Source organism: Marmota monax, unplaced genomic scaffold, assembly GCF_021218885.2.
Source record: "Marmota monax isolate L192 unplaced genomic scaffold, Marmota_monax_Labrador192_F-V1.1 WCK01_AAM20220418_F8-fsc00144, whole genome shotgun sequence".
Taxonomy (NCBI): domain Eukaryota; kingdom Metazoa; phylum Chordata; class Mammalia; order Rodentia; family Sciuridae; genus Marmota; species Marmota monax.
The window spans coordinates 3,361,462-3,379,164 of NW_026694618.1; the positions used below are offsets into that span (position 1 = coordinate 3,361,462).

Sequence of the window (17,703 nt, forward strand, 5' to 3'; positions counted from 1 at the left end):
GGATGTGTTTCATCCAAGATGGTACATTTTCCTACCTACCTAGCTTTCACTGGGTTTTAAACATTAAGCAGGTATAATTGTGCACTTTACTCTCTGTTTTTTTTTCTTTTATTCTTTCTTCTTTTGGTGGAAAAAAAAATGCTTCCAAACAAAAGTAAATTCAGCTGTATTATTTTGCTGGGAAAAGGGAAAAGAAAATACTCAGTTCCAGCATTAGAAATGAGTGGCTGCCTAGAAGTTAACCTGGAGATATATTATTCTAATGTTTAGAAAAAATAGATAAATGTGTAGAAATCATAACAAAAATATGTAAAGGAAGCTGAAAAAAAATATCCATGGTTAATGTTAAAGTACTTAAGACAAAGGCTAGTGGTGGAAACTGACATCTTTGTAGGCACTTGCCAATTATATAGAAGGCTTCCCATATTAGGAAACAGAAATTCTTTTAAGAGTGATAGAAAATATAATGGGAGGAGGAAGGAGGGAGGGGGAGAGAGACAGAGGCGCACAGAGAAATATACAGGACACTCCGGCATTTTGTGGCTTTTACTCCATATATGAAAGAAGACAAAAACATACAAAGTATATATACAACTAAAATTCAACAATATATACAGAAATGTTTCTTGATATAAACGTCCCTATTAGCTTAGTGAATGCCACCAATTCACCTAGCAAAGGTGTCAAAGCAATAGAATGGTGATTTTGGTTGTTTCCTCTCTTTCCTGATTCCAGTTCAGGATTTGGGAGTGGGGTAGGAAAAGAGCATTTTTCTTGTTGTTGTTTGTTTGTATTTTAAATGAATCATCATTCCTGGTCATTGCATTTTGATAAAACATGCAGCATTCCCTTTGTGGCAATGTTCTAATCTTACAGCCAATTCTTCCTTTTTCTTTAGAGAAGGGCTGTCATGTGAGGGTTTTTCTCTCTCCTTTTTCTTTTTCTTTTTTGTCAGTCTGGTATTGGTAAATAAAAATTCAGGAGTCCAAAATGCTTTTCTTTCATCATGTAATGTCTTAAGCTCATTAAACAAGTAAAAATGCTGCCATGTTTACGCAGATTCTTCTGGTGGGGGGTAATGTCTGTTTTTTAAAAAGTCATTTTGATGGATACTCCAAAATGTAGAGGAGGCTCAGAGCCTGGGTCCCAAGGGATAAGGGAAAATATCCTTATAGTGAGGGTTTTCCAGAATGCTGGCATAGAAACCAGTCTCCAGCGTCCTCAGGGTCTCTCTCTCTCTCTCTCTCTCTCTCTCTCTCTCTCTCTCTCTCTCTCTCTCTCTCTCTCGTAAGATTGATTACAAGGTAGATAAGGAAAAGACAGCAATGGAAAAGGAAAAAAGGTGGGAGGTAAAGAATGAAGAAAAGGTAAAAGGGGGACGATAAACAAGGAAAGAGTGAGAAAAGGAGAGGAAGAGGGGGAGAGAGACACACATACACAGAGACATGAGTGAGCGCCCAGACAGCTTCTGGCCATCCCCATCTGGAGCCTGCTTCCTCGACTTGGTTTGGCAGATGCAAGCAGGTCCTGGATCCTCCTTGCCTTTTTCAGACGTTCCCCTAGGATGTCCCCTCAGACAACTCACATCATCTGTGGTCTCTGCATCGTGTCCTGGTGTGGTGAGGAGTACCAGTGCGAATAGCCAGGCATGTAGCTGTTGGGAGGCATACTGACACCCTTAGCTGAGGCTGAAACGTCCCACACTGGAGGCAGAGCTGGTGAGCGTGGTGACAGGGCTGCCGAGCCTGGGAGGGGATCGCTTTCGTGAGGGTTACTGCCCTGCTTCAGCAGTTTCTTAAACTTAGAGCGCTTGTTCTGAAACCATATCTTCACCTGGAAGAAATGCAGCAATCATTAGGCCGGAGACCATTGAACTGAAGTCTCTAGCCTCACTTCAGACTCAAAAGCAATATTAAAAACAAAACAAAACAAAAACACCCACCATTACACGGAGAAGCCAAGTCCCCGCCTCCTTCCACCTCTTTCTAGCCTCCTCCATCCCTCCTCCCTTCAACCTACTAGATATCTATATACCTAAACTCCTTGTGATTCTTGAGTTGAGTACTAGCCTGGTTTTAAAACAACGGCATAAATAAGAATAAAATAAGAACATAAATGAGATAACTAGATTCAAAGTTTGATGAAGAAGGATTTTAAAAAGGAGTTCTCTGATTTTATATTTACCACTCCCCAAAGCTAACATCTCTATGCATGTACAGTGAGCAAATGGCTATGAACACATTAAAGCCTATACTTTTATAATCAAATAAATATATACCTGTGCATATAGTACACATGCCATAGACTGTTTTAAGCATTATATATATATATACATACACACACACACTCACAATCCTGCAGCATTAAAGATGGCACCTCCCCCTTATTCCCTACTTTGAGGGATGCTTAGTGAAACTGTGGTCAACAATCATTACATGATTGTTACTGTAATTACTAAAAGTAAAAGGCTTCTCAAAACTAAATGTGAATCAGGAATCTGGAATGGAAGCACTGTTAATCCCATATTCCAGATCTACCTTATTTGAAGAAGGAAATTCTATAGTGTAGCTTCCTTTACCTTTAAAATTCATGGAATTTGCTTTCCCAAGAATAATACAAGTCACTGAGTAGCTGGGATCCTCTCATTTTAAACATCAAATATTTTCAGTGGTAACAGGGCAAGAGAAAGCAAGCTAAACTAAAAAGAAGAGTTTAAAGAGCATCTGTCTTAAGGTACCACACTATTAGCACCCCCCAGCAATTGTCTCATATAACCTGAAGTTCCTTTGCTAAATAAAGGCCACCCATCTCAGATGAGGTCTACCACCCCATGCAACTAAATTAGTTGGCAGGAAAAACTGCAGGTGATTGCAGTCTGACTTTATGACCAGTATCCTAATATACCCACCCAAGCCCCTTCCTGTAAAGTCTGAAATATCCCATGTGTTTTTCAAATTAGTAGAAGTGGGGAACTTCAGCAACTGTGGCTTCGACTGCTATCATTTGGAGTGTATTTCTTGTTGATCTTCAACTCTGCTATTGCCTCCATGTCCAGGATCACCCACCATTAGCTTGCCACCCAGGATGATTTAACCTATGAACTGAGGGTAATCTTCAGAAAAATCCACCTCACCTATCCTAGGATAAATAGTTCCTAAACTAGTGCCCTCACTGAGAGCCACTGGAGCTTATGCCTACCTGACTTTCCCTACCCCATTTCACTTCACAATTTCTTTCTATGTCAATGAGTTGAAATTCTCATTAGCTCTCAGGGCCCACAAAAGAATTCTCAAGAAAGGTGGGCCTTGTTTTGCCCCTTCTGGCCTTAACACATTTTTCTCCTACATGATTGTTCTCTTTCATGTTGTTCTGCTCTGGAATAGGATTTGCTTGAATTATGAGTTTGGTTACCAAATGATGCTAGGCTGGGGTGGGGTCGCTGAGGTTTGAGTGGATGTTCAAATCCAATCCAGTATTCAATACCAGGTCATTTATTCCAAATTGTGTGATCCCAGGAAAGCACGCATTTGTCATTAAGCTCCTTCCATCCTTGGTAGACTAGGCCAAGAATTCTTCCTGATGTGCTCCCTGCCCCATATGCCAGTGGGGCCAGCATTTCAGGGTTACTTGGGCTTCTCGGGGATTACCTGTGTTTGTGTCAGTCCTAAGGAAGCTGCCAGTTCGGCTCTCTCGGGAAGGGCCAGGTACTGAGTCTGCTGAAAGCGATGGTTTAAAGCCTGCAGCTGCAGGCTGGAATAAATGGTCCGAGGCTTCCGAATCTTTTTCCCTTTTCCATTGAACCTGATTTCCCCGTTTTCAATCACTGTAGTTTTTTGTTGATCTGTAAGCAAATGATACAAAGATGCGGTCACCCGTGAGGCCACTGCTGCCGTCTCCCTGCGCGTGGCAAGATCTATGTCAGGTTTCTCCCCCTCCCCTGCCTAATAAGGGTTTCCTCGAAGTAGCCCTTCCACGCCTTAACCGCTCCCGGTCCGTTGCCGGTGTGTACCCAGCGGCTCTGTCTCTGGCCCTAAGAGTGAGCGCGATAAGCGCCCGAGGGTCTTTGGCAAACAGCCTCGCTCGCCGCTGCAGAAGAGGCGCCAGCCGCTTTCTAGGGCGCGCGGCGCGGCGTTGCAAGGCGTCTGCTCTCTGGGACAAACCGGACTCATTGGTCTGGCTTTACAGTACCAGAGGGTTGCTTGAGCCACCCGGGTATTTGCCTAGTCAATTGAATTGATGTCACCAGCTTCACGCCTGGTGTACCAAGCTCCTTTGGCGTGTTCGAAATGATTCTGCTGAGAGGGACCAAACCTCCAAACAAAACACAACCAGGTGCTTAGGCCAGTCCTGCGAATCTCAAGACAACTTTGGCCCCTCGGGTGTTGAGAACCGCCAACCCGAGGCCGTCTGCTTTGCCTCCAGGAACAAAGGAGCGGCCGATATTGCATCGAAAAGCCAGAGGAAAGGGGCCCAGACAGTGCTAGGGGTGGGAGACGCCTCAAACCCCACAGGAAAAAAATCCCAATAATCATTAGTTTAACCAGAGCCATAGGCCACACCAGCTTCCCTGCAAGCCGCCAAGACGTACCCAGGCAAAGTAGGCCACTGTTTGCCCAGTGTGGACTGGGAAACAAAACACGCTCCCTGTCGTGGCCCGGAAAGGTTCTCAGTCCGGGCAAACGCGGGTTACAGCCGAGAGGGAAGGAGCAAGGCAAAGGGCGCACGGACTCAGAGGGAGAGCGCAGTGCGGATCGACTTGTAGGTAAAGCAAAGCCTAAGCTGAGCCAGGGGCGCAGCCCGCATCGTTCGCCGGAGGCTGGGGATCTAGGCGGGCCGCATCGCGAAGAAGCCGGGGGTCCTCGGCGATGGAAAGGGGCCGGGCAGGGAGAGGCCGGCAGGCAGGCGCCAGGCTAGCGGGCGCGCACGGGGCCCGACTGGGGGCGCGCCGGGCCGCCTGGGGGAGGGGGCCGGCGGAGGCCCGGGCGTTGAGGAAGTAAACGGGGCGGGCGGGGTGGGGGCAGTTGGGAGGCGGGAGAAGCGAGCTGTCCAAGCGGCCTCTCACCTGTGTCGTCCCCTCGCGTCTGGGCGGCCGCGCTGCTGTTGTGGTAGGACTGGAGGTAAGGGCTGTGCTGCGAGTGGCTCATGTAGGGGTAGGCGGCGAGCGAGCGGTGGTTGTAGGAGTTGCCTCCGCCCGATGCGTAGGGCGAGCCGTGGTGGTGGTGCTGGTGGTGGTGGTGGTGTGAGCCGGCCGCCGCCGCCGCCGCTGCCGCCGAGTGCAGGCAGTGCAGAGGGTAGTGCGCGCCTGCCATGGCCGGGGAGCTCTGCTGCGAGTGCGGCTGCGGCGGCGGCGGCGGCGGCTGCTGCTGCTGCTGTTGCTGCTGCTGCTGCTGCTGCTGTTGCTGTTGCTGCTGCTGCCCGAACTCCATGAAGGCGGATTTGGACGAGTCCTGGCCTTCCAAACCGTCAGCCATCGTAGTCATGGTCATCATCAAAACTTTGGGGGCTGGAGAAAGCCTTCTCCCGGGTTTCCTCCACCCTCCCCCACTTGGCTCGCTCCGCTCTCCCCTCTGCAGCCACCTTAGCTCTTGGGATCCTTGCAAAAAAATAAAAATAAAAAAATAAAATAAAATAAAATAAATTTTAGAGAGGGGGCGGAGGTGGTTCTCCTTCTCCCTCGCTCTTCTCTAATATATATATATTTTTAATATAAAGAGATATAGTGAGCGGGCCTTGTTAACCCAAAGGGAGGAGGAAGGGGGAGGGATGGAAGGAGAGGGGGAGGGGGGAATCTGCTCTCCCCCCCTGCTTTCCCCCCTTGGATTTTTTGGGGGCTGGTGCAGTTTAAGGCAGAGATTTTAAGGTGGATTCTGCGAAAGTTGCGCGTCTGCTTTCAGACTTGATGCAGACGCCACGAGTCGAATGGTTTGTCTCCAAAGGGCAGCGCCTCCCCATTGGTCAGTAGCTCCCTGACGTCACAGGCGCACGGCTTCTACTGGCGTGTGCGCTGCTCGCCGAGTTCTTCGCCTACCTTCTGCAACTCCAATCCCAACCCGGAGCTGCAGCCGGGGGCCGCGCTGCGCGGCACCCGGGGCCGCCGGGGAGGGAGGTGCCTCCTCCCGGCCCGCCGCCGCCGCCGCCGCCGCTTCCCTCCGAAGCGCGTGCCCCAAATCCTGGAGCCCCAGTTTTGAGTATCGCAGCCTTTGAACAGCCTGCCTAGAGACTGCTCTCTCTCAATTCCCTTGCACCCTTGAGGGCTTGCAAGTGTTCAGAAGCAGTGCCCCTTACATTTAAAGCCAGACCCCCTCCCTTGACCTCCCCCACCCAACCTCAGCCAGACTACACTCCCGCGGGAGCGCCCTGTCACCGTGGATTTTTCTAGACGTACTTTATCGAAACCACAGAGGGAAGAAGAACCCCCACACCTGGGCCCCACCCCGTTGGGGGTGGTGGCAAAGAAAAAGAAAAATCAAACCCTATTCTGGCGAGGTTCCTGTCGTTTCAGGCCGTATTTCCCATATATTGGACAAAAAAAGTGGGGGGCGGTTTTTCCCCCCAGAACGCAGCAGCCTGTTTTGAAAGCGAATCGTTGGAGGACTGACAGTAATGCATTTTTTCCTATTGAAAACAGAAGCTACTGTAATGCTTTCAAATATATGCAAATGATACATGTGGTTAGTGGTTTGGCAAATCTTGATTACAATATAAACTACCCAAGTAAAAGTGCCTTCGTCCTAAATTTGTCTCTCGATTACAATTCCAATTGATTTTATTTTATTGTCAACATTGTTAATGATAAAAATAGAGTCGTTTTACAGTTATTTTTACTTTCTGGAAGGAGGCAATTAGAGTTCTAATCAGGAATACACAAAAATCTCCCATGATTAACTGCAGTACTTTGTTCAAATTGCTGCTATAAAATTCAGAACAATTTGCCTGTAATGATTATGGACTGGGTTTATTTTGGGAGGTGGAATAAAAGTGGATATAGCATAAATTATCCTCTAATTATACACCAGTGTCGCCTCAATTATCCTCTTATCAAAATGGTTGTCTAACTGCCGCATTTAGTTTCAATTCTCTCCTTTTTTTCTATAAAAAGAACTTCATACCTTGTTATTATTAATCCATTTATTATTTGCAAGGGGATTTATATCCGCACATCCAGGTGGTAGAACCACTTCTCTTTCAAAGATGGACTGGGGAAAGACATTAAGTTTGGAGCAGCCCAGGGCTTCGGATCTAGCCTTTTCCCCTCCGGTCTCCAGACCCACTTGGGCCCAGGCAGCCAGGCACAGACAGCGGAACACAGACGCGCAGCTCAGGCCCAGCTACCAGGTAAGAGAACCGAACATGGCCCTAGGCGCCAAGGAGGGCTAGCCGTCCGTTTCAGAGTCCTGGTCCCAGGACTGCTGGTAGGCTCTAGGTGCCGGTACTACCAGAAGATCCAGACTGGGTGGGCCAGACCTACAGACCCCCGCAGGCCTCGGTGTTGGTTTTCGGTCTGGTCTGAGCCAATACCTAAGCCGTTGAACTCCCGGAGAAATACGCAATCTAACAACCCTCTGTGTCGTCGTGTCTGGAGGTTGTGAGGACGAATCTGCCTTTGTGGAAACTTCGTTGCATCCGACTTCGCCTATACCCCATATGTTATGGGTCCCAAGCAACCAGAGAAATGGAGAATTTAGTGGTGCCGCTTGCCTCTGCAACTCCAGAAAAAGGGTCGCTGCAGATGGAGCTGCTTGGACTCTATTTACGCGTTTTGCAAAGGTCCCTGTCAGCGGCTTATGCTAATTGATTTTCCCGCTTCCAGTCCCGGGTCTGCAGGCTTTGCCAGGCGCGTTTTCCTCCCTCCACCCCCCTTTCTTTTTTCTTTCTTTCCTTTAATTTATCCGAAGACCTGAAACTTGCTGTCCGCGGGTTTCCACCAGAGTTCCCAGGACAGCGACGTCTGCTCTCCTCCCTCCCATCTTTCCCCAGCCGCTGTGCTTAACTTCTTGAGTCTCCGGAGCCGGTTCAGTAACTCTGAATTCATTTTTAAGTGGTGTCCCTTGTCCCTTTCCTCTTAACAAGAGGTGCACTTTAACACACGAACCAGTAACCCGATCCATGCATTTACAAGTCGGCATTGAATTAAAACAACAACATCAAAAATCTTGAAGAAAAATGAAAGGTGGGTTGGGTAAGGGGGAAATGCCTGGATAGTGGTGGGGGGACAGAAAGAGAGGTCAGGGAAAGAAAGGGTTCTCTCCACCTACTCCTGGTGCGCTCTTGGGGCACCCGGGCTAAAAGCCGAGCTAGTTTGTAATATCCTCAAAGCCCGCAGGTCGATGTGGCAGTTTTATTGCTTTATACCCTACATCTTGCTGTGAATGCGGTGAAGGCGTTTTTTCCCAAGAGCTTGTCTAGGTCTCTCCCTTTATGCTCGCAGGTGCACAACTCTGACGGCATCCCGAGCGGGATGGATCTTGGCGGGGCCCAGGTCCCCGCACTTGAGCACCAGACCTAGAGCACTGCAGCTGTCTATTTGCAAAAGGATACCCCCTCCCCCTTTCTGGTTTATTTAATGCCTGAGAAAACCCGGGCAGGCTGGAATTGTCCTTCTGGGTTGTAGCTTAAGAACTTTTATCCCTCTTCCACGAGGTATGGATAAAATCCCTTCACTCGGTAGCAGAGATACAAGTGTGTAGCTGCACCTGGGTAATAGTTGTGTGTGATAAAGGTCCTGCTGAAACCTGCTAGGGGGCCCTGGCTAGGCTCTGAGAGAGTCAGGCGCAGAGGCAGTTACGGGGGAACAAGGGATCCCTCCAGGCTTCATAGCTGTCTCAGTGTGCGCTGGCGGGATAGAATCCAAATTTCAGACTTGACCGTCCGATTTTCCCGCCAGTCTTGGGCATAAGAGAGGGAGAACTGGTGTGTCCCCAAGCAGCCTTGGCGCGCTCTGTAAGGCTGCCACACATGGCCTCTGCCACCGGCGACCGCGCAGAGTTCAGCAGGCAGAGACTGAGAAATCGCTCCCGGCGGTCATTTCTGTTCCATCGAAGCCGGCCGCTTGCTTCCCAGTTCTTAGCCCTGTGTCATGGGCAGCGGTAATGAGGCGAAGCGAGGCAGTTGGAATTACCTCTGGTTTGCCCTGTCCAGCCCGCACCTTCAGCCCTCCTATAAGAAACTAAAAGGTGTTGTTGTTGTTGTTGTTGTTGTTGTTGTCGTCGTCGTCGTCGTCGTTTTGTCCCCCCCCCCTTCTTCTTTTTCTCTCCCCGCCTCCCCCTCCCCAGAGCCTGGCAAAAAGGCACACACCTCAGGGACTCCCGGGCCCCAGCGCCGGGTTCGCCGCCAGGGAAGTCGGACTCTTCTTTGTCTTGCCCGCCCGGAGCCCTAGCCAACCCTGGGGAGGAGGAGGGCAGCTCAGGCGAGCGAAACCTTTATCATTCAAAATAGAAGGAAATCCAACATTGTGGAGTCCAGACCTAAGGGCTCTTTTAGGGCCCAGATGAGGGTCAAATTCCATAAAGTTTTAAGAAGCAGAATTTAAGGCCTCAATTGCATTTTGCTCTTTAAGGTGTGGAGGTGTTGGGGTTTGTATTGTGGCTGTCAGTGTCACTGGGAGAAAAATACTTGTGTATTGCCAACACAAGACCGCTTGATCTGTCTGCCAAAGGCCACTGTTAGAGGAATGCCCTCACTGGGTCTGAGAAACCCCGCTATCGAGTTCTAAACTGGTATTTGCACACACTTGTAGGCCTGGGAATGCCTGGATGCCCGAGGTGGGTTTGTAGCCTCGGTGGGGGGAAGTGGAAGTACATTCAAGCCGGCCAGGACTTGGCTGGGTTTGGTTGCTAAGTTGGGCTCAGTTATCACGTTAATTCTAAAGAAATTAGACCTGGATAAATAGCCTTTGAATTCAAAGAAATAACTCGGTATTGATTTACATACCCTTGCTAAGAACCCCCTTCTCAACAGGAGACATTGGTGGAAAAAAAATTCCTGCTAGTCTTTTCCTCATTCAATGTAAAATTCTGTTTTTGTATGTAAGGAAAGGGTGCCTGATATCCTGGAAACTCAGGCACCCTTCTTCTGTCCCCTGACACACACCTGCAAAAGCCTCAGGACACAAGAGAGCTGCCTTTCTTAACCCAGGCTAGTTATGATATTTTCAGGGGTAACCAAAAGCATTAATTGAGGCAAAAAAAAAAAAAAAAAAAGAAAGAAAAGAAAAACCTCTTGAGATTTTGGTGACATTTTCTCTGGTGATAAAACTTTAATGCTTGTGCTAACAAAGTCCCCTCCCAGGTTTCTCAAAATCCAACTTACAAGTGGATGTTGTTTTCCTCATATCCAGAAAGCACCTCACTGAACTTTGGGGGCATTCCCTTCATCTCTTCAGTCCTGCATTCCAAGAACAGACTAGTGGGAAACCCCAACATGGCACTGACCCACCAGGGGGCTTCACCGAGTTTTTTAAGTGTCCTACTTGGAGAATATCAACAAAGCATGTCCCAATCTAGAGGTTCCTGTTCAGGGCATTTTTAAACCTGGAATATAGTGGAGTTAATGAAAATGAAGTCAACTCGGTCCTCAAATTTAACCCTGTTTGCCTCCGCTCTGACTCCAATTTCAGGTTATGCCAGGACCCCAAAGCTTTCTTACTTCAGAGAGCTGAGAGACAATAGAGAGAGTTGAGAACAGCACATGTTCTTACTCCCCTAAATTTGGAATTGTATATAGAGGGTTTTATGATTGTCCTTCTTTTCCTTCCTTTCTTCTGTCACTCTCTCTCATTCTGTCTCTTGTCTCTTAGCAAGTATAGCACACTACTCCCCAAAACACCCTTCTTTCTCTTAGCCTGGGGTGGGAGAGAATTTCATAATGTTTAAACACTGAGTTTAAACAGGAAAAGTGCAGATGTTTGTCTTTTCAGTATGCAGGCTAAACCAATGCTAAGTCCCCCCCCCACCCCCATTATCCCTGCTGGGAAATGTAGCAGGGCAAAGGGAGGAGGGAAGGGATGTTAGAAGTCAGCTTTCATCAAGTCAGTCTTTGGAAAGCAGGACCCCCTGACCATTGGAGGATAAATGCAGCCCTAGAGTGGCAGGGAACAAGCATCAACAGGAAACGACAGACTATTTTTAGGCATAATAAGGAGTTAATATAGCTGCCCAAGCGTCTTCCGAAATGCCTTGAAGCATCCTCTGTTTAATTCTTTCATCCCTTCATCAGTAGTAACAATAACAACGTCACAGCAAACGCTTCAACATTAAAGAAGAACCAGGGCTGGGACAGCTCTTCAGGAAAACCTGGGATGAAAAACATCCTCTTGCTATATCATGTGAGCTCTTGGTTCTCTTGTTGCTACAGAAAAATAAATGAAAACCATTTTTCAGTGGGGAGGGGGGAGAGGTGTTCTGTTTCTGACTATACTTGTAATATAAATGCAGTGGTAATTTTTGTATTTTTACCTGTTCATAGACATTTTTTTATAGTTGTCAATGGACCTTTATTTTATTTATTGATAAGTGGTGCTGAGAATCGAACCCAGTGCCTCAAACATGCTAGGCATGCACTCTGCAACTAAGCCACAATCCCAACCCTCATTGACACTTCTTATCACCTTTATTTTGTAACATTCCAAATAAATAGGAAGACAATTTATTAATTTTTAAGTAAAACTTTCCTTGGAGGGCAACAGATTTGAGAGTGCTTAGAAGAAACTAAGATTAAAAAAGAAAAGAAAGAAAAAGAAAAAAACAACTGTGAGCTTTTTCATTTGTATAGAAAACGATCTTTTACACAAATCTAGGGTAGGAAGCCCTTTCCATTCCACCCTGAGAATGGAATGGTGGCCTGCCCCCCACTTGTAGGTTTTACTAATTTTGTTCAGGAAGATGTTCTTTATCCGTTTTGCTAGGGTAAAGTAAACTGGGCCCCTTCCCCTCACAGAGTGCAAAGCCCTTGATTCTTAAATATACACTGAGAGGATATGTTTATTATTGATAAACTCATATCTGAATTCATCATCTTTGGGAAGATGAAAGTGGAAAAGAAGCATAGGGGGGAAAGGGGGTTAGAAAAAGAATATTAGAGTGTGGGCAAAAGAGAATGAGTGTGAATCTGCTTGTATTGGGAGTGCCTAGTCTTCAAGTTTTCTTCCCATCCTGTTCAAGTACCATTGCCCCCACAATGTTAGTAGCATGAGTAAACAAAACTAAAGCTGATAAATGGGGCCCTGTTTGCCTGCAGAATCTGCCACAGTATATATTTGTTTGGAGACCTGGGGGGGTTGAGGCTGGCGGGTGGTGGCGGGGGTGGGGTGGGCTAGATCAAGCAAACTGTGCTCCTTAGCTAGTCTTCTACTATCTCCTCCCCTTAATGCTCCTCCCCACTCCTTAACCTGATTTTCCCTCAAATACCCAGGGCATCAAGTTGCTCACTCCAACTGCAAAGTGGTAGTAGGAGAACCTTAAAAAAAAAAAAAAAACCTACAAAATAGGTCACCCTGACAAAAGCCAATTTAAGAACAAGGCTCCAGAAGCTCCAAAGCTTTGGACCCCCCAGAAAAGCAAGGTAGAAGGATAAATCTCCAGCAGTCTCAAACAGATAGGCAGGCATTCAGGGGTGTCCATGGGTCTAGGATGAAGGAAGGGGCGAGGGACAGGAGCCAGGAAGGCGAACAGAAAGCGACAGGAATTCTCGGGCCCACAGCTGGCTCCCACGCGCCGACGTCTGCGGGGAACAGGGACTCGATAATGGAATTCAGCAGGCAGGGATCCTCCGAGAGCCAGCCACTGTCTTGTACAGATTTGTAGAGAAACCCTCACTGTAATTAAAACCGTACAGTCAGATTAATTCAATGTGTTGCTCGGCAGCGTTTTTAATAGTAAAAATCCGCTTTAAAATTGAATTAGGGTCGAAGAAAATTTCTGCGAGACTCGCCGGATTTGCCAGCTTTCATTGAAGCCAGCTCGGTGGATTTAGGCGGTGACTGCACTGGGGAGAGGTGGAGGTGGGGACTGGGATGGTGCTAATCAACGTGGGGTGCCAGGTCAGGCGCTAGGCTGCCCTAGGTAGAGCGCACCTCCTGGGCTTAACTCTTCTGATCTTGGGGGACTGTGCCAGATTTTTGACACCCAGGACACCCCCTTCCTTACCAAACTCTCAGTGAAGTTCTTGGCTTAGGAAAGTTGGGGCTAGGGTAGGGGGTAGGGTAAGAAAGAACTGAGCCCTACTGTATCTTGAAGCAATTTCTCACTGTGTATTTCCTCGTGAGCTGGGGGTTGGAGCCCTCTCTGGCCGCTTGAGTGACAGCCGGGAGAAAGTTGTGATTCTCTCACAACCCCCCCCCCCCCCCGTCCTTCTTTTCTTGAAAATCTTCCAAAAGTTAAGGGTAATACTTCAAGCACGCTGTCAAAATGTCTCCCAACCTTTGATTTGACGGGCCGCCCCTCTTTTCCCTCCCCCTCCCTGCTCCACCCTGAATCCTTTGCATTTCGCGTGATTGTGAAATAGAAGCTTGTATTATTGTTTTCCCCCTTTAAAGTTAGACACCTTGGATCTGAAAACTTGCTTTCAAAAGTTCCTGCAAGGAGTGTCGACTGAGAGCTAATGGATAGGTGCTCACTTGAGACGGGCCTGAGGGGTAGGGTGGAGATCAGGAATGGGGTTTCTCGATGCTAACGGGCTTTTTAGGGCTCAGAAGCCGTCCTAGGCTCCCCCTTCCCCTCGGATCCCGACATTGCACAGGCTTCTTGTTTGCCGAATACACACACACACACACACACGCACACGCAAAAACCTAGCACGAAAATTCCCTAACAAGTTAGTCACATCCTCAGGCCTGGGAAAACAAAAACCGCTGTGGGTCCTTGTTCCTCCGGCAACAGCGTGCAGACGCTTTAATTGCCGCAAATTGTCACTCTGTCCCCTTTTCGTTTTCTCGCTCCTTCGTTTATTTTTAGTACACTTCAAATGCCTACACACTTCCCTGGTAAGAAGAGCACGGAGCAATTATTGCCTTTGCCTTCAGGGCCTGCTTTGCCAATCACTGAGTAGGAATGGAGTAAACAGGGCGAAAAGCCAGACGCGTTATTGGTCTTGCTTTTTTCAGGTGGAGAGCGGTAAATAATTCTTCCTACTGCGCCACCCCCGCCCTCATTTCTTGGGTACCAATTATCTGGAAGAAAGGAGATGTGCACCTCTCCCTGTGCTCCCCATCAGACCCCACCCCATGTGCACTAAGTTTTACTCCGAATTCAGCAAATCCCATCAGAATTGGTGAGTTCCTCAGAGAGTAGTTAAGAAAAAAGATTTCCACAAGGACTCAGCCCTTAATTCTTAAATAGAAGGTGCGCTAGTACCTTCCCTGTCCCCATGCTGGGAAATAGGGTCCTTTTTCTTCGAGGGCTACCTACCTGGGGGATAGATGTCCCCAGGCAGGAGACAGTGAACCTCCAGAGACCCCTTCTAAGTTAAAGCAAGTTTTTAGATTGGTTTGGAGCAGTTCGGACAGTCTGTTAGGACCGCTTTTGATCGAGATTGTTATTCTAAATATTAGCTAGGAATTCTTAAAAGAGGTGTGCTGTTTTAAATATTGCAAACGTCCATTCTGCACCTTGTATCTCTTCCTCTGTCTTGGGACAAACACAGCAGTCTGGGATCCGAGGGAGGCAGGTGTCTGCAGCAACAGTCGGGGGTGAGAGGGGTGGAGGGGTGGGGGTGGTATACGGCGTCCTGCAGATGGATCCGAAACAAATCAGCGCGGGATTAACTTGTCTGTCTGCTGAATTGTCTCCAACTGCTAAAGCAACGCGGGCCGCGCCTGCCAGGGCGGGTTCGGGTTACTTGCTTGTCCTGGGCAAGCGGAATCGCCCTTGTGAGGCTGGAGGACACGCTTGAGACCTGTCCGGCGCCGAGGCCCGTTGGTTGGACATTTTAAAGGAACCAAGCTAGTATCAACTACTCCATTCTCACATACACTCCCCTCCTATTTCTTTCCTTCCTTCTTTCTTTATGAAAACATTTACAAGGAACCTAATTTCAGATTGTGGAAGTAAATTTCATGCTAGGATATATTTTACAAAACATGTAATCTTTCAAGGCCGGAAGACGTTTAATTAAAACCATACTTTGACAAGTTGAGTTTCAAAGTGAAGTCACACCAGCGCAGAAGGCTAATTCATATTCAAGATGTAGCCTGTAATTCAAGTTGTTTGAAAACGCCGGCCAGGGCAACGCGTTGCTCGCCTGGCTAGTTACCTGCCCAAGGGCTTCAGGACTCCAGATTCCCCACTTAGACCAGAGCATTGGTCCCCCGCCCCCCCCCCCAACCTGCTCAGCGGCTCTTCAGCAAGTGGCTTGAGTACACTGCGTGGTGGGGGTATGTGACGTCGGGGTGGGGAGAGAAAGCTCATTACCTCTAGCCCCTCAGTTAGAGGGGCTCTAGGTGCCCAGGACCCCAGGGAGAGCAGTCAGAGGCAGAGGGGTGACAAGGCACCTTCTGGAATCACAGAGGGACAGATGAAAGTCCCAGGCCCCCTGTCTTCCTAGTTGCCCCCTGGCTGACCTATGCTAGAGAAAGGGAATCTCTCACACTATACTGATTCCTGATGACCCAAACATGAGGTGGGGGAGGTTTGTATCCCGCAGATGATTAATGGGCCCAACCTGCAAAGTACTCACAGAAGAGCAAGTGTTGGTTCAGAAGCCTCTACTGCATTTTTGTAGTTATCATCCTCAATAGTTCCCCTCTGTAACCTCTTTTGCTGTTTCCTTCTAACTTGACTAGTTTCAACTTAAATTTGAGGAGGTTAGCCCCACTCCCAGAAGAAGGAAATGCTTTCAGCTCAGATTTTATTTTTAAACCAACTAGTCTTGTTGATACAGGGTACTAATGGCCTGCCATGCCTGCTATGGATGGGAAGGAGCTAATAGGTACCCTGAGGCTTGCACAAATATGAGACAAAGAAATTTTGCATACCTCCCTGGGTTGAGTTGAGTGATTGTAAACAGCAGCTCCAGAGGCTGAAGCTGTAGCCAATGCTGGGTTCCATCTCATGGTCCTGAGCCCACACCTCAGTGTCCCTATTCAGTCCCTCAGCTTTCTGGTCTTCTCCCAGGGATGACAGTGAGTTGTCATCAAAGTTAGCCTCATGGATGATCTGAAACTTGCCTTAAAAAGAGGCCAGGATGTGAATTTGCAACTTATGTTGGTTCAGTTTTCCCCACAAGACTTAAGAGAAACCTTTTCACTTATCCCAGATGGGAAAAAAGATTTTGCTTCAACTGGTGGCAGAGAAAATTGATTGGTTGATGGACCCCCCCCCCCATCTGTGTTTCTTTTCCAAGACATTATTATTCTATTTTCTATTTCTTTACTTTTCTTTCTTTCTTTCTTTTCTTTTTTTTGTACTGGGGAAAGAACCCAGGGCACTTAACCACTGAGCTACGTCCCCAGCTGGTTGTTTTTTGTTTGTTTGTTTGTTTGTTTTTGTTTGTTTTTTAAATTTTTATTTAGAGACAGTGTCTCACCAGGTTACCTAGGGCCTCACTAATTTGCTAAGGCAGGCTTTGAACTTTCAATACTCCTGCCTCAGCCTCCTGAGCCATGGGGACTACAGGCATGCACCACCATGCCTGGCTTATTTCCCTATTTCTTAAAGCACAAAGATAAGTCAGTTACAAGAAAAAAGTCTAAAATTCAATGTGCTCAAGAAATATTTTAGGCTGGGAGTTTAGCTGTATGATAGAGTACATGCCTTGGATCTAACCCCCAGGATCATGAAAAACAGACAAAAAAAAAATCTTTAACTTTTGCAAAGGCAGTTCCAAAACATGATTGTGAGTAAGTTTGTTGCTCTATACATAGAGTACCAGCTGGCATTTTTGAAGGTTCAGTATGTCTCCTTAGAAGCCATGTGCTTAAACAATATGCCACCTTAATACTCATTGCTCAAATAATGATTTTAGATGAACAGGTAAGACCTTGAGATTGCTCTATATTTTCTTACATAGAGGGCTGGGGTGGGATTTTGGTGTTCTCTCTCTCTCTCTCTCTCTCTCTCTCTCTCTCTCTCTCTCTCTCTCAATAAGCTGTTGTATAATTGTGGGCCTGAAGGGTGAGAAAGACAAAGACACTGATGGGGTGGTTTTAAGCATGGTATTGTATGAGCTGAGCACTAAAAATATGTACCTGAAGCTTAAACCTATGTTGGAAATTTGTGAATTACAGAAGACAGAAGGATTGCAAACAATAATTTTCAACTATTTTATTTCAGTGATAAGAACAAGCACTTTCTTGTCATACTGTGTGAAATCTCTTAGGGTTGATGGAATCCCAGTTGTGGGCAGCATTTCTAGCAGTGATATATGATGGGAAGAGTACAAGTTGGTTGATAAAGGTCAGGCCAGTATGATACCTAGGACAGGCAGCAGTCTTGTGCAGAAGGGGCAGGATGAGTAATATTTCCCAGCTGGCCCACCTGTTCTATAGCCCCAGAGAATAAATCTCATTGTTTCCAGCCTCTGAGCTTGGGTAGAGGCAAGAGGCCCAGACAGCGTGGAGATCATGCCATTTCTCTACCTTTCTAGTTTCCTCTGCCTTTCTATTATTAGCCCCATTTTGCAGATGTGGATACTACCAGTGGACTGACCTAAAACATGGACCTCACCCCATAGACCCCTTTGGTGTCTGGGAAAAGAGAAGGATGGAACACA

The 17,703-nt window shown here is 47.4% G+C and overlaps 1 protein-coding gene and 1 long non-coding RNA gene across 2 annotated transcripts in view; one reads left to right on the forward strand and one right to left on the reverse strand.

Moving 5' to 3' along the window:
* Nucleotides 1–17,703, forward strand: part of LOC131423325 (uncharacterized) — a 66,682-nt gene that overhangs the window by 569 nt on the left and 48,410 nt on the right. The window lies entirely within an intron of this gene.
* On the reverse strand, nt 252–5,767 carry Dlx6 (distal-less homeobox 6). Its single transcript, XM_046422559.2, has 3 exons — nt 5,063–5,767; nt 3,648–3,841; nt 252–1,833 (listed from the first exon to the last, which is right to left on the reverse strand). The coding sequence occupies exons 1-3, from the start codon at nt 5,487–5,489 to the stop codon at nt 1,582–1,584; spliced, it is 873 nt and encodes a 290-aa protein (XP_046278515.1). The 5' UTR covers nt 5,490–5,767; the 3' UTR covers nt 252–1,581.